This window comes from Electrona antarctica, assembly GCF_951216825.1.
Source record: "Electrona antarctica genome assembly, chromosome: 2".
Taxonomy (NCBI): Eukaryota; Metazoa; Chordata; class Actinopteri; order Myctophiformes; family Myctophidae; genus Electrona; species Electrona antarctica.
The window spans coordinates 27,113,652-27,131,263 of NC_136807.1; the positions used below are offsets into that span (position 1 = coordinate 27,113,652).

General features: G+C 42.9%; 1 protein-coding gene across 1 annotated transcript in view; it reads right to left on the bottom strand.

Annotated features, from left to right (window-relative positions):
* Nucleotides 1-8,356: 8,356 nt before the first annotated feature.
* opn7b (opsin 7, group member b) overlaps nucleotides 8,357-17,612 on the bottom strand; it is a gene marked incomplete at both ends in the record, with an annotated part of 29,063 nt that continues 19,807 nt past the window's right edge. The window contains 2 exons of the mRNA XM_079522072.1: nucleotides 8,357-8,896; nucleotides 10,486-10,820. Coding sequence (XP_079378198.1) covers nucleotides 8,357-8,896; nucleotides 10,486-10,820 — 875 coding nt within the window. The remainder of the gene's footprint in view (nucleotides 8,897-10,485; nucleotides 10,821-17,612) is intronic.

Consider the following 17,612-nt stretch of genomic DNA (forward strand, 5'->3'; position numbering starts at 1 on the left):
CATTCAGTAGATTTTCTGTGGTCTGGGGTTTTCTGGCTCAAACAAGTGCTCTGATTTCCCTGCTGTTTGTGATGTCACAGCCTGCAAATCCCTTATGTCAATGGGATTTGTCAGCAGATTTCACTGTTTTCACGGTTTTGTCTGTTTTGTAATTGAGGTCATAAAACATAAAACAAAAACAAAAAAGAATAATAAATTAAAATTAATGTCATGAAATCTTTAAAGTCTATGGACTTTAATGTTTGTTGATATAAATACTGCTCTCGCTGCTCCCCTCATTTCACACAAATTTCATTTTCATTGTACAGTGGTCTCCCGCCTCAGTAGTTTTTTTTTTTTTTGCACTGTATGAGCAATCCCACTCACTGGGACATTACACCGCTTTGCTGATTTCCTCCTGACACGTGTCTTAAATGGGATTAACAATGTGTATTGTTTCCATATGAGTGCATGGCAGGTTCAAACGTGTGTTGATTTTGTGTCATGGTGATAATAAAAGGGATTTTGTGGAGATGCAATTTGTAATAAAGTAGTAATGAGGTTTGACACCCGACGGAGACGATAATCATTCATATGGCTTCCAGCTGGCATGTGCTAAACTTATGGCCACTCAAAGTCATCTCTTTTAGGCTCAATAAGGGGATCTCTCTCTCTCTCTCTCTCTCTCTCTCTCTCTCTCTCTCACTCACACTCTCTCGCACGCACGCACGCACGCACGCACGCACGCACGCACGCACGCACGCACGCACACACACACACACACAAACACACACTGAGCGCACACAGCCTTGAGCAGAAATAGATTCATCTGCTGGCTCTGAGGGACAATATAGGTAATCATGAAGATACTTGGCACTGCATATTGTGCATAATTAGTCACACTTTCCAGGCCAGCAGACAACAGTAAAACAATAAAAATAAATACATGAATTGCTCATCACCCACCCCTAAAATAAAATAAATAACGTTTTGGCTGATATATACAAGGATATTTTATGTATTTAAATTGATATCTGTACAAACACATATTTACACACATGCAACCCCGATTATGAAATCCCTGACGACTGAGGTATTTATGTAGGCTAGTGTGCTGGTTGAATGTGATGGGCCCCTGGTGGCGATGTATAGTATTACAGTATGTACACCTAGGTATCGTGCAGTCATATTCCTTGAGTAGAACAAAATAGAAAAAGAGACATCAGAATTATAGAAATTCACAGTTATGGTTCCTGGTTTCAGTGGTTTGTGCATCCTCAACAACCCCCCCAAGACTGTGGGACAAACAGACAAACAATCCAACACAGGACTGGAAGCAAACAGAGCCTTTGATATGTTTGAGGTTTTTGTTTCAGAATTCTGAACCCAGACGTTTTTGTAGAAAACAAATATTGTTTGTCTGCAGGACATTAGGGTTTGAACTCTGGAAGGAAGGAGATTGTTACCTTTGGTACCACCATGATGTGTCATAAGAAATAAAAAATAACTACACTCAACATTTTAAACCAGCGGATCCCAAACTTTTCCATGCCAGGGGGCAATTTTTGCATATCTGTGAACAATTTGGAATATTATAAACTGGCACAATAATCATAAGAATGTAATTTTCCGAATAGCCAAACATAGATATATGGAGTACACGGCTCTAAACTATGCTCAACATCACGCCAACGGCGTCGAAATCACATCACCGCAGTGCATTGGTTCTCAATGTGGGGTCCGGGGACCGCTGTGGTCTTTAAGGGGTTCCAGGGGGTCCCCTGCAGCAAAAGTACTTAACATAGCGTCACAATCATTTTAACCACGTTATCCATTCGCGCATATGTTGGGCAGGCTATCCAAAAATAGCACATCTACCAGCTTTGTGCCATGCTGTGGGCGTGTACATCTGCTATTTTTGAAAATCTTGTTTAGAAATGTTTTGATATATTTGTGTTTTCTTTTTTAAAACAAATCTTCTCTGCTGGGGATCCCTGGCACAAAACATTTGCAGAATGGGGTCCTTGACATGAAACGGTTTGAGAACCACTGCTTTCGCAACACCTCATATTGAAGCACAATAAGTACTGCGCTCAGAGAAACAGAAGACAGTCAGTCAATAAACATACAGTATGTACTGTACACATACTGTATGTGGTTCACCCTGAACATGTGAGAGAGGAACAAACAGTAATTACTTGTCACCCTGTAGGCCTGTTGTGTTGATACGTTGTGAATTACTACAAGCACAAGATAAGGATGAGCGCTTTCCTCTCTAACATCCTGATTACAATCAATAGCGTCACTGTCCAGCAGAAACCTTGTATCCCCATAGTCCTCATATTTTTATCGTAAATTAACGCCCTACTTGATCATACTACAGCGTCCAAAGCATCAAAAGTAGCAGATCCGACACGTTTTAAGCATGTAGATCTCCTACTATTTCTTTTTTTAACCTGAAAAGTAACAGTATTGGACATATGGGGTTTCTATTTGACAGAGATGATATCGTATGTTGTTGTTGGCAGTTGGATGATTAAGGGCATATAGAGTCCCAACAATGTGCTGTCGGGTAGGAAACCTTGTATGTCCAACAGCGGTTCCTTTTTTATTATCATTAAAACATTTAAAATGTGAAAATAGCCGATCTGCAAGCTCACAATGTGTCACATTTTGATGCCCTTGTGAGCTTGTAGATCAGCTATTTTCACTACTTTTGTGCGATACTCTTGAATGAAGTAGGGTATTCATTTATGAAAAAGAAATATGGAGTTACAAGGTTTCTGCCTGACAGCAGCGATATATTTTGCTGCATTCTGGGAAACCATTCGGTCAAACAAAAATGCATGAAGACAGATTAGTCAGACTAGTACATGGCATGTGTGCTGGTGTCGGCGTGGCCTTACATGGCAAGCTGTATTTTTCACCCGATGACAAAGTAAAAACAGGAGATGTTCAGAAGATGACAAGATGCAGAACGGTGAGATGCTGCTATAAAAAAAAGATTGTAAAAGGTGCACAATTCTTCATCCCGTGATAAACTGAGCCTGCATGGGCAACAATGCACTAGCATCGGAGTCCTGAAATTACATGCTGAAATGAAAAAGCAGTCATGACAGTCATGAAAGTCAAGCATGACACGTTCTTTAGAGGATCCAATTAATCTCGTACCACGGCAGGTCTTTTCGCACTGGCATTCGGTGACCTATGCTGCCTCAGGAAGAATAAAAAAGACAGGAAAAACCGCTGGATGGGCAAACACAGTAAAGCTCAGCGCTGCTCACAAGGCGTTTTCTTTTTTATCATCGATAAACAATGTCTGCATGTGCTGCTGATGCCCGGTGTCTGTCAGGTTACAAATCCTCCCATTGGACAGCTCTCCTTTGTCCATGGTGAGAGGAGTACAGGAGGCGGTGGGAGACTGTCCATGCATAGACGGTATAGGCTGTCAATTGGTTTGTTGTTAATCTGTCGACTTTTACTCTACTCTTTATAGTCTACGTTTTCTTGTTTTGGATCAGACCCGAGAAGATGGTTGGTACAGCATGCTGCCACGCTCTCAGTTTCCCATGCATCGTTTTGGGGCCTTTCGTAGGCAGGAATGATTACTATAACAATAGCCGTGAATAGAGTCCACACCAACTCTGTAACGACAGAGATGGAGGTCGAACCACACCGCTTGTGTTTGCTTTCAGAGTGATTATCACGAGCAAGAAAAACATTTGACAGCCAATCAGAATCATCTGGGATGTAATTGGGTCTCGACCAGTGCTAATTTTGACAGCAAATTTAGATTTAGTTTAGTCATAGCCTTTAGTTTTCGTCATAAGTCATCTGAAAACTTTTAATTTAATGGCTGATTTTACACTTTGCATGCTGAAAATCGCAGTTTCGAAATGACTAGACTTTTAGTTGGATCTACTGGATCTCTTCTCCACTAGTCCCTCCCTAACATATCAGTCTAGTTTTTATTTGTGGAAGAAATTGACAATATATTTAGTTTTAAGGGCCTTTCAAACGTGAAGCGATATAACACGCCTATAGTTCATTTTCGATGAGACCTGCGTTTTGGAGCGGAGCACTGGGAGCAGTCACGGTGCAACAACGCAAGCGTATTTACGTGAGCGCGGTCCCGTGAATTTGTTGCGCGCGTGCTCATTTCGTGCACACGCCCGCGACTCACCAGACCTGGATTCCGTTTAGCTTTTTTTACGCTTGCGTTGTCGCGTCCCTCTTTAGAGGACCTGTAGCAGACCTCTCGTTGATCCAGGCAACACTGTGTGCGTTCCTCGCTTCCCGTTTGAAAGGCCCTTAAGTTTTACTCACTAAATCATATGGTTAGTTTTGATTTAGTTTTCGTCAGTGGAAAAAAGGAAGTCAAAATTGACACTGGTCTTAATCTTAAATCAGGCTGTGTGGTGGTGAACCCACACACACTAGATGGATAGATACATATAAATCAGTCTGTGTGGTGGTGAACCCACACACACTAGATGGATAGATACATATAAATCAGTCTGTGTGGTGGTGAACCCACACACACTAGATAGATAGATACATATAAATCAGTCTGTGTGGTGGTGAACCCACACACACTAGATAGATAGATACATATAAATCAGTCTGTGTGGTGGTGAACCCACACACACTAGATAGATAGATACATACATATAAATCAGTCTGTGTGGTGGTGAACCCACACACACTAGATGGATAGATACATATAAATCAGTCTGTGTGGTGGTGAACCTCCACACACTAGATAGATAGATACATATAAATCAGTCTGTGTGGTGGTGAACCTCCACACACTAGATAGATAGATACATATAAATCAGTCTGTGTGGTGGTGATTGGTGAACCCACACACACTAGATGGATAGATACATATAAATCAGTCTGTGTGGTGGTGAACCTCCACACACTAGATAGATAGATACATATAAATCAGTCTGTGTGGTGGTGATTGGTGAACCCACACACACTAGATGGATAGATACATATAAATCAGTCTGTGTGGTGGTGAACCTCCACACACTAGATATATAGATACATATAAATCAGTCTGTGTGGTGGTGAACCCACACACACTAGATAGATAGATACATATAAATCAGTCTGTGTGGTGGTGAACCTCCACACACTAGATAGATAGATACATATAAATCAGGCTGTGTGGTGGTGAACCCACACACACTAGATAGATAGATAGATAAATAGAAATCAGGCTGTGTGGTGGTGAACCCACACACGATAGATAGATAGATAGATAGAAATCAGGCTATGTGGTGGTGAACACGCACACACTAGATAGATAGATAGATAGATATAAATCAGGCTATGTGGTGGTGAACCCACACACGATAGATAGATAGATAGATAGATAGATAGATAGAAACCAGGCTATGTGGTGGTGAACACATACACACACTTCTTGCCATGAAAGCACATTTTAGCATGCACACAGAGAGGCACATTAGGAAACACTAGTATGCAAATTAACCCCAGCAATCAATCTGTTACCCCGTAGTACCCTAATCAAGTCTCCTTCTCTCTCCTCTCCCTTCCTTATAAATACACAACCACACACAATATTATATACAGCATACACCTTCATGAATTTTGCCCTCAGGCCTTTAACACCTGGGCTCACTTTTTTTTCTTTTCTTTTTTTAATCAATGCAAGCGTTGTGATTGGTTTACTTCAGGTTCCAGCTAATTTATGAAATCGACCATGAGTCGTCGTCCCCCTTCCTCTCTGTAGCTCTGTGTTGATAAAAACCTGTTTATATTGACGCTGGTTCCGGTTCAGGGTTGTTTGCTTTTGCTGTGATTAGCATGACCTTTCTCTTACAACTGTTAATCACTAGGGCTAATTGGAATATCCGTCCTGTGGTCGTTTTCTGTCTTTGCCTTTCATGTTGAGACTTGAAAAGCTGTGGGTTTTTTCTTGCCTGAAGGTTTATTTTGTGACATTATAGCTCAAACTTTACTTTGAACAAGTATGTATGTAGATATAACTGAAATGGGAAGATACGTATATGTGACTTATTTCGTACAATCTACCCATTTAATGATTTTTGGTCGTTAATACGCCAAGGTGTTTTTAGGAGGTTGGTTCTAAGATCAAAGACATTTTCTTACGTGCTAATTTGGAATACACCCGTGTTTGTGGTAGGCTTTATAAGTGTTTCACAACATGGTCCAGGTCGCCCAGGTGGCCTTGAAGGGGTTAAAGAAGGCCTCCCCCGTCAGCGAAATTATTGATAGTTAGGAACCAAAATGGACCCTCATGGGTCCACAACTCCAAAAGAGTAGACATGTGAACACTTTGTCAGAGTTACATTGACCCTGAGTTTCATAGTGTAGTCCCAGAGATAAAAAACATTGTATCAAATGTTTGTCACTGTAGCTATATAATTTATATAGCAACATACATTTGGTCAGAAAACTGTTTTGAAGGCATTTATAAAATCTGCCTCGGGTCTAAATGGCTTGTTGGACCTTAATTAGTGATATGTGTGTGGGGCTACGTCCTGTCTGTAAAAGGGCTAATAGAAGGAAGGGTACTGCAATAAATGCTTGGCCAAAAGGTTATTATAGAATGCCTTCTGAGCTAAATCAATCCATATAAGAGTAGATTAAACAACAACAACAACAACAACAACATATCGCTTTGAGAGACATCATGCCATCCTCCTGGGCTTCAAACAGATTCACTTCTCATTTCATTCCTAATTCTCCAGCTGGCCCTTGGGAACATGCTGTATGAAGAGGTTGCTATCCCCAGCTGGCCCTTGGGGAACATGCTGTATGAAGAGGCTGCTATCCTGCATTAGTCAAACTAATTGGGGCTTTGACACTATTACTTTTCCACAACAGACAGAAGTTTACCGCTAATTTGCGCACAAATGAAAACCCTCTCCCTTGCCTATGTTGTTAGCTTTGGAGCTGCATGTGTGCCGCAAATAAATAGCAATATTCCCCCCGAGATGAAAACATGGACGTTTCAATATGAGCTTAACTGCTTCTTATTAAACCTGGAATCGATGTTGATTGTTGTTAGATCTAGAGTGCGTGGCTTGCTTGGATGAGTCACCTGGAGTGCACCTGATGGTTTATTGGCTTACGTTACCTTTGATACCTGATGAAATACTGATGTTCACCTGGGTGGTTTGTTGGCATGCTGGCTGTCGGAGCGCCAACAGTACATTGGCTTTTAAACTTCACGTCGTTTTTTGTTTGTTTTTTTGGCAGTAATCACAGAGTTATTTGAGGCGATAGAGTGACTTTCAAGTTTAACCGTCCGTCCACTTTGTTCTTTGTCCAGGTTGTACCCCCACCCCCCCACGCACACATATTTTTAACCACTTGTACCCTAGTGTCGCTATACTGGCCATTTCGGAATGGGCAAGAATTCTGTGAAAATAGCTACAAGCTCACAACATGCCACCTTGTGAGCTTGTAGGTGTTTTCGGGTGAAAATATTTTGTGTAGAGGGCAAAAACAGAGAGAGGGGGCAGCCAAGGATAGACCCGGAGATTTAAAGGAGCACTTCACCCATTTAGAACCTTACCTAATAATTGGTCCTCACTAATGCTCATTATTATGATAGGCCTACCATTTCTGTCTACTCACTCAGCGTGGTGGGCTGTGGACACTTTGGAAACCTGCTATACCAATGATATTATCAATGGGGGATTCCAAGGTAATCGAAACTACAGCCTTTCTCTTCCTGGAAAGTCAACACGCTGAAATACAGAAGACATTGATAAGAAGCGGCCTGCTCACTCCTCATGCATTGAAGGAATTTGAGCTCAGTTTGGGGCTCTACCCAGGTTGGAGAGTAGAGCGCCCAGGATTACAGCTTAGGCAATTGGCACCGGGTGAAAAAAGAGGTTACAAAATTGTGGGATAATTCTAAATTAAAAAAAGAAAATTGGTGAGGAGCTCCTTTAACCCGTTTAAACTGGGAAAGCATCTTTGTGATTTTAGCGTTGGCTATTCAAAAATAGCAGATCCACAAGCTCACAGTGCATCACTTTGGGCCTCACTGCAAGCTTGCTTCTGAACATTTTTGAAACATCTTGACATTTTTTGAATAACACAAATCTTTTCTTCTGGGGGTCCCTGGCACAAAATAAATCCAGATGGTGGTCGGTGGCCAAACTTATATCAATTTGAATGGTCCTTGGCACGAAAAAGTTTGAGAACAACCAATTTAGAATTATAGAATCGGCCTCAGGTCTTAAATTAAAATAAATAAATATCTTGGGTTAAGTGGTTAAACACGTGGCCTTGCTTTTCTGTTCTCCCCACAATAGTTGTCTTTTATACTTTCATACTGTCTGAGGTGGCGTTTTGTTTCGTTGTGTCTCTAGAGGAAGTCGCTCTGCACCTCGTTGGAGAGCTGGCTCACAGCCACCTCGCGGTGTGTGGAGCCCGTTAACATCCTGGCGGTCCGTTGGGGGGTGTACTCCGGGCAGAGCCCGCCCCCAGAGCCGTGGGAGCTCGCCTCCGGGCACTGGGGACAGTGTCTGCAGGTGCCGTCGGCCAGTCCATTGGACAGCCTGCTGGAGAAGTTGTTGCAGTCCTCCTTGCTTCGCTGGGACTGCCCCCCACCGCAGACTCCTCCCTTGTGGGCGGAGCTGCCGCGGGAGCCGCCGGCGCCGCACATCCACCACGCGCACAGCGTCCCGCGGCAGCGGGCGGCGTCCCGGCACAGGGACTTGCGGAAGTTGGGCTTGAAGAGCAGGTAGGTGACGGGGTTGTAGAGGGTGGACGACTTGGCGAAAATGGCGGCCAGCGCGAACGCCATGGGCGGCACGTGGTCCGGGTTGTCGAACGCCGCCCACATGGCCACGATGGCGTACGGACTCCACGCCATCAGGAAGCCAATGCACACCGCCACGGAGAGCTAGATTGGGTGGGGAAAAACAAATGCATTATTATCCACGTGAACCCTAACGCCCCTACTCTGGGTTATGTCATATAATACAGTAGTTCTCAAACTTCTTCATGTCAAGGACCCCCTAATTGATATGTTGCAAATGTACAAGCTTGTGCGAAAATAGGTGAACATTTGGCGGACCGAGTTACATGCTCACAATACATTGCCTTGTGACGCGAACTTGTAGCCTACTGTAGATCGGCTTATTTTTGGTGAAAATACTTGGTGTATAGGGAAAAGAGGAGTTTAAGGGGTTAGAGTAAGTCACCTGCAGCTCCAGATCTTTTTAATGAAATCTGCTAAATTTACCCATGCACTTAAACTCTCTGAAAAAGTAGATATGCTGTTTTCACTATAAAACATAAAAAAAAAATCTAAGACATTTTGAAAAAGTTTGAACATTTTGGAAATGTGCCCAAAATGGGGACAATCATGTTTAATGTAGTGAAGTGACAATTCCTCTTGTCCCTTTATATCTCTATATAACTCCTTATAATAATAAATGCAACTTGTTAAACTGCTTTGATCAGTTTTTCAGATAGTTATTTTAATATAGCCCATTTAATTATCTCTTCCAATGTAATACAATGTGACACTTTTGCTCTCTACCAGGCTGCTGACTGTACGGTTCATCAGACTGGGGTGAGGGGAATACTTCTCTGTAAACTGAAGCATTGACCTTGTATAGATCGGGCAACTTAATGACTTTTAAATTAAACATGATTACACGAAATGCAAAGCAGAGCTGGAGGTAGGCGGTAGCAGACTAAAATGTAACAAGGAACGAGTAGCCTACAGTAGATTGACAGCCCATGTTAGATGTTACTTTATTATCGTCTCTCACTGAAATGTGTCTTGCGACTCAGCAACCATGTATGCAACACACAATACATACATTTGACATAACACAGAGAAACAAAGCAAAACACATTGCAATGTTTACTGCTCAGCCTAGCCCTGCAGGCCTCAAAATCGACTGATGGGCAAAGGACTTCTTTAGTCTGACCTTATTGTATTTTGGAGTGACCTTATTGTATTTTGTAAAATGTCTATCTCCTACCTGAAAGCAGCAACCTATATTCCCCATTCAAAACATAGACGCACTCGTCACGTGTCTTTACATGAAGTCTTTCCTAGTCACAGGATATTTATCTCCACTACGATCACACCTCCGACCGTTGATAATCATCAGTATTTCGCTGTGCGTTAAAACATAATAATACTAATAATAAAGTTTGTCAAACGGTCCATGATGAGGTCCTTTGTTATGGTCCGTCGGAAATGCAAAGGTGGTGGTCGGAAGTGGAACGATACAGGAAGGGAGTTTTTTTGCGACCACGTGATTTCCTGGTTTGTGGTTTCAATGAGACTCAAACGGTGAATCACAGGTTAGCGAAGACCGCCATCTAGTGTAAAAACTAAACACAAAAGACGTCAAAAAAGACGTCATGGACATCTTTGGCAGGGAATGTTTACCGATAAGCGGGTGCAGTTCATAATGGATCCAAACAACATCGGTGGCTAGTGAAAAGCGAGCACGGCTGCACAAATCTCACCTTCACGATAAGCGGGTGCGCGTTGCTGATCTTGTTCTGGGGGGACATGTGCTGCTGCACGGCCTGCCGGGACCCGCGCACCGTCAGCAGGATGAAAGTGTAGGACAGGAAGATGATGGTGATGGGCACCATGTAGCAGAAGAAGAACAGGCAGATGATGTAGCTCATGGCGACCCGGTTGAAGCTGGGCGCGCGCCAGTCGATGCAGCAGGCCGTGCCGTACGGCTCGCCACTGTACTGGCCCCAGCCCGACAGCGGGCCCGTGGCGAACACCAGGGCGTAGCACCACACCCCGGCGATCAGCAAGCAAGCGTGGCAGTACGAGAACTTGTTACCTGAAGAGGAGGAAGGAGGTGGAGGATAGAGGGGATTTACGGGAGAGCCACAGGGGATGGAGGGAGCGGGGTTATTAACTAAAACTTAATAACAAAAAGTAGAAGGGAGGGGGGGAGTGCCATCTTATAGTGAACATTAGTGAGGACCAATTTATATGAAGGCTGAGATTGGGTGCTCCTTTAAGATGGCAACAATATGCAACCGTGACATATTGGGTGTGGTTACCTGAGGCTGATGGGGCAGGAGAAATGGAGCAGGAGGGACAAATGACAGATGGATAGATCTTTGTTGATGAATTCTATACAAATAAATAGTAAAACATATATATTTATTGTACCCTGCAATATATTTAGCAACTTCTCGCATATTACGCATATTTCACAATTCAAAAAAAAAAATGCATTTCAAAACTTTCTACATATTTAGCAACTTTCCGCACATTTCATAACTTCCCGCAATTTCACAGCATAAAATCACATTAAAAAACCTGCATATTTCATAGCGAAATCAAGGTTTTCAGCCCACATAATCAAGGAGTTTATTCTGCATAATCAAGGATTTTTGCCCGCTTTTTCTGGAGGGTCTAATCTTAAGTAGGCCTATTTAAACCCTCTTTTATTTTGGTTGTTTTTAATAAGTCAATGCTGTTGAGCACCCTTTACAGTATACATCTGTCTGTTGGATTAACAAATATTGAACAATTAATAGCATAGAAAGTGCTTCTAACAACCTCTTAACTAATTGGATCCTCAAGCCAGTTAAAGCAATTGCAGATTGAGGCTTTGACCTTTGTTTTTATTAACACACACACACACACACACACACACACACACACACACACACACACACACACACACACACACACACACACACACACACCCTATACTTCTATATGACGACTTGACCTCAAACCCGCAAGGGAAGGTTCAGTTCAGTCTCATAGCAGCAAAGACTGAAACCCAAATATGGTGTAACAGGTCATACGGTAGAATGTACCTAGTTAGTTTTGAAGGTTAATACAATTAATCTGTGATAATAAAAAATAAAAACACTTTCATTGAGGTGATAGACTGAGAATCGTACCAGGGACTAGCTGATCAGGGCATTTTATGCCCTTATGGTATGCGTCCTAACTCTGAGAAAAAGTTATATTTTCCCCCGTTTTTCTGTCATCCTAGTGTATGTACAGGTCCTGGCTGAACAAGGACATGAATCCACTCCTAATTGTGTAGTATAATTTGTAGACATGGTGCAGTTTCACACCACATTGGTTAGCCATCAAAGTTAGAAGTTGCATCAACATCTTTTGCCGTGTCGTCTACTGAAAAAGGACCAAAAAAAGTTGAACGGTGATCACCCGGTTAGACTTAGCCTGGGCCCGTCCAGGTTCATTGTAGTGCAAATGTACAAACGTAAACCAAGGTTCTGGGTTCTCCTGCCTGAATATTTGAAAAGAGACAGTAGTCAACGGACCAGTTCCACCTCTAAAGCGGCAGGGGACCACATCATCTGGTTTGCGCTCCTCTCTCTCTCTCTCTCTCTCGCTCTTTCTCTCTCTCTCTCTCTCTCTCATAGGTTTCATCACCCTCTGATCAACAGTTGTATGTTTGTTACATATGTTTTGTATGTCTGTTTCAAGTGTGGATACGCTGGTGAGACTGCAGGTGACTTGCTTGAATGAAACTCTTTTCACACTGTTTGCAGACGTAAGGTCTTTCTGCATTGTGTATACGCTGGTGGGTCTGCAGGTGACTCAGCTGACTGAAACTCTTGTGACACTGTTTACACACGTATGGTCTTTCTCCAGTATGGATACGTTGGTGTTTCTTCAGGTGAGTTGAGGAATTAAAACTCTTGTCGCACTCATTACAGCCGTAGGGTTTTTCTCCGGTGTGGATGCGCTGGTGAGTCTTCATATTAGCTAACTGAGTAAACCTTTTTCCACACTGGTCACAATGGAAAGGTTTATCCCCAGTGTGGACACGCTGGTGGGTCTTCAATTCACCTGACTGACTGAAACCATTGTGACACTGTTTGCAGATGTAGGGTTTTTCTCCAGTGTGGATACGTTGATGTGTCTTCAGACTATCAATCCGACTGAAACTCTTTTCACATTGATTACAGCTATGGGTTTTCTTTCCTCTGTAAGTCATCTGATGTGTATCCATGTCTCCTGGCTGGGTTAAATTATTGGTAAACCTTTGTTGATTGTGCGATCTTGGTCGATCTGTGCCTGCTTGTTTCTGACTAGTTATTGGCTGACAAGCCGCAGAGGAGAATTCTCTGTTCAACGTTTCGCAGTAGTGGTCATAGTGATGCTTCATGTGTTCATGGAGGGACACCTGAGACATGAAGGCATGTGATTCTGAACACACAGGATAACAGACCTGAGTCTGGGAAGACTGGGTCCTCATGACTCCTTCCAGGAGCTCTGGTTCATTGTCAAAGCTGCTGCTATACATGGACTGTGATGGGGACGGAGTGTAGGTCTTTTGGACTCTCTCTCTCTCTCTCTCTCTCTGTCCCTCAGATTCCTCAGGACCCTCCCAAGACAATGTATTTGGATAGTGGTGCTGGGGTGTTTTTGCTTTGGCAATGTAAACGTATGTTTTCTCATGCCAATAAAGCCGTTTCAATTGAAATTTGAATTGTGTTCCCAACCAGCAAAGTCTGTTTTTTTTATCCAGGTGTGTTTATGATGTGACTAGAATTTCATGTTCTGTAAAAGTTCCTTTCAGACTGTGCTGGTCCCATCTCTTTGACTAATGCATTGGAATGCCAAAGGCATTTTCGCACCCTGTATATCAGCTGAGCTGCTGTGGTATGACGTCAGACACAAACCATGCATGACTAACACCAGTATACGCGGGCACCGTCCTGAATTGGACATGTTCGTTATTAATGCCCTCGATCACCTTATTTGGAGAAAGCCCAGTTATACGTTGCGTTCACACGGGCAGACGCAACAACACAGTCTACCATTCCTTGTCAATGGAAGCCAGCACCATGACGATGCAAAGACAGTGATGCATATAGCTGCGCCATGACGATGCAAAGACGCAGTGATGCATATAGCTGCTCCAAATGATACTCCCATTCCTATTTGTGTCTGCCCGTGTGAACGCACCAATACACTTTGGGATCTCCATATGGGGATTTGCAGATTTACATATATTTTGAACAACCTCTGACCAGACTGACTTCCCAAAGATGCACCCGCTCGCACACCCACGCACACACGTGTGTGTGCACAATGACACACGGGGACTACAAATTTCACGCCCCCAAATGACTTTGTTCATTCATGTCTATATTTTGAACATGTCACAGGCTTACTAATATGTTCTACCTACCTTGGAGCTCTGACGGTGTGTTTTACCGTTGTCAACTTGTTGTATAATTAACTTGGCTGAATAGTTGGGAAAATAACCCAGCTAAATGGAGGAGTGGCATATCCTGACATTTTCAACAACCTAGGGAATTCTCCAGATGAGTATTAATAATTAGTCTTGCAAGATGCTGTTTAGATAATTTTCCACAAATACATAGCCTATAAAACGAAACACAACAAAATATATGGGTATTGAAAACCTCAAGTGATGCGACCGTGACGTATATACCGTGCAACCACTTTAACTTGAGATTTACAATGCTAGCACTTTTGAATCCCTGGAGTATATTATAGTACATTGTGGGTTGTATATTGAGATGGCAGGTATGGTATGTGACATTGAAAAGGACAACTCAAACATATGAGACACTTTATTAGAACACAAAAAAAAAATCGCTACACAGTACAGCCTCAGTAATGGACCAGTGCAATTAGGGTATTTTATGATGCCTCTCAGGGATTGCATTGACAGGTGCAGTACACCGTTCTAACGGACCTGAAGTGGAGCCTCTGTTTCATTTGGGGGCGTGAAATTTGTAGTCCCTGTGTGTCTCTATGTAGTGCACATGCAGAGATTACACATGCACGCACAGGGAGTTGGGGACCACCAGAGTACAAATGGATCCTTAGGAATCTCTGACTCTTAGAGTGTACAAGTGGAACTATATGTTTGGTGTTCCCAATCCTGGTAGAAACAGTGTTAGACAGAGCCAGTTCCTCCTCCACAGCCTTTGTAACTCATTGTAACTCTTGTCACACTCTGCAAAGACTGTATTTTTTAGGGGTGCACCGATGTATCGGCCGATATTTGCCTTGTTAACTGCCATCGGCGCATCGGTAAAAAACTTGACTTTCACCGATGGCAGTGGCCGTTGGTCTCCTCTGCAGGCAAATCCGGTAATACACCCGTGTACGGAGATGTATAGAGCGGGTCGCTCAGTGCACTGAGTGCAGTGGTATTCCTCCTCCCCCCTCCCCTCACAGGCTCACACACAGGCAGCGGGCACCGTTTCAATTCAAGACAGGACAGACATTTTTCTTTTTCTTTAGTTTTCAGTTTACCAAACTATAATCCACAAGTTAGTGATGGTGTGAGCGCTATAGTGAATACCCTTGCGCAGCGTGAGGTAATTATGCCATACTCAGCCTATATGCACAACCGATTGTTTTAATTCAAAGTGGTATATATTCTGTGAAATGTTTATTGTCATCCCGTGTATCTATAGTGTTGCGTCCACATTTACACCGCCACCACCGCCACCACAGTCCTCAGCGCAATGGCCCGTCGCACAAAAAGTTGAGATCTAACTTGTGCCATACTCAGCCAATCCTCAACCGATTGTTATAATTCCAAATGGTCTATACCATGAAATTTATATTTTCAATTTTTCATGGGTCAGAGAAAGCAGAGTCAGAGATGGTAGGGTAAGCACTAATCCATGTTAGCCATGCAGCCTATATTTCATGAGCTGTGGTGGCTTGCACTCTCTCAATTAGGGATTTTCCCAGCGGTTAATTTCACTGATGTGTACAACCCTTATTCAAATAGTTGCAAATGTATTAATTAATAACTGAGCACATGTATTTTTGATCTATAAGGCCAAACCTCATTGAAAGAATATATTCAGAGTATACAGTATGACAGCCTTTTAAAATCTATATAATATTAGAATTTTACACAGCTGTGCTACCAGTCTGTTTTCACGAATCTGGGTCAAATCAATTAAGCCTATAAGTAACTGCCTATAAGCTCCCCTATTCTCAATATTAAATCAACTCGGGGTCCAAATCGATTTTGCATATTAACAGCCCGGGCTACCATTTGGAAAAATACGGTATACAAACATCGGCATTGGTGACTATCGGCTAGATTGTTTTAAACATTGGTATCGGTATCGGCCAAGAATTTCCACATCGGTGCACCCCTAGTATTCTTCTCTAGTATGGATGCGCTGGTGGGACTTCAATTGAACTGACCGAATGAAGCTCTTGTGACACTGTTTACATATGTAAGGTTTTTCCCCAGTGTGGATACGTTGATGTTTCTTCAGGTCACTTGAGGAACTGAAACTCTTGTCACACTGTTTGCAGACATAAGGTCTTTCCGCAGTGTGGATACGCTGGTGGGTCTGCAGGTGATTCAGCTGACCGAAACTTTTGTGACACTGTTTACAGATGTAAGGTTTTTCCCCAGTATGGATACGTTGATGTTTATTCAGGTCACTTGAGGAAGTGAAACTCTTCTCACACTGTTTGCAGGCGTAAGGTCTTTCCGCAGTGTGGATACGCTGGTGGGTCTGCAGGTGACTGGGCTGATTGAAACTCTTGTGACACTGTTTACAGGTGTAAGGTTTCTCCCCAGTATGGATACGTTGGTGTTTCTTCAGGTTACTTGAACAATTGAAACTCTTGTCACATTGGTTACAGTAGAAAGGTTTTTCTCCAGTGTGGATACGTTGGTGTTTCCTCAGACTCTCAATCCGACTAAAACTCTTGTCACACATGTTACAGTCGAAAGGTCTTTCCCCAGTGTGGATATGCTGGTGTTTTCTTAGATTACCAATCCGACTGAAACTCTTGTCACATTGATTACAGATGTGGGTTTTCTTTCCTGTGTAAGTCAGTTGGTGTGTATTCATGTCTCCTGGCTGCGTCAACTTCTTGGTAAACCGTTGATGATTGTGCGATCTTGGCTGATCTGTGTCTGCTTGTTTCTGAATGTTTATTGGCTGACAAGCTGCAGAGGAGAATTGTCCGTTCCTCTGCGTTTGACAGTAGTGGTCATAGTGATGCTTCATGTGTTCATGGAGGGACACCTGAGACATGAAGGCGTGTGAACACGCAGGACAACAGACCTGAGTCTGGGAAGACTGGGTCCTCCTGACTCCTTCTAGGAGCTCTGTCTCATCGTCAGAGCTACTTCTATACATGGACAGAGATGGGGACGGAGTGTAGGTCTTTTGGAGATGAAACATTCTCTCTCTCTCTGTCTTTCGCTCTCTCTTTCCTGGTCTGTATCTGTCCCTCAAATTCCTCAGGACCCTCTCAAGACAATGTATTAGGATAGTGGTACTGGCGTGTTCTCAACCAGGGGAGTCTGGTTTTATGATCCAGGTGTGTTTATGATGTGACTGGAATATTGTGTTTGTTGTTCTGTAAAAGTATCTTTCAATATGCACTTCTGCTCTCTGATTAATGCAATGGAATGTCAAAGACATTTTCACACCTTGTATATATAGGCTCAGCTGCTGTGGTATGACATCAAACACAAACCATGCATGCATAACACCAGTTTTCGCGGGCACTGATGCAGGTCCTGCACCGTCCTGAATTGGACTTTTTAATGCCCTCGATCACCTTATTTGGATAAATATTTGGAGATATACTTTGGGATCTCCAT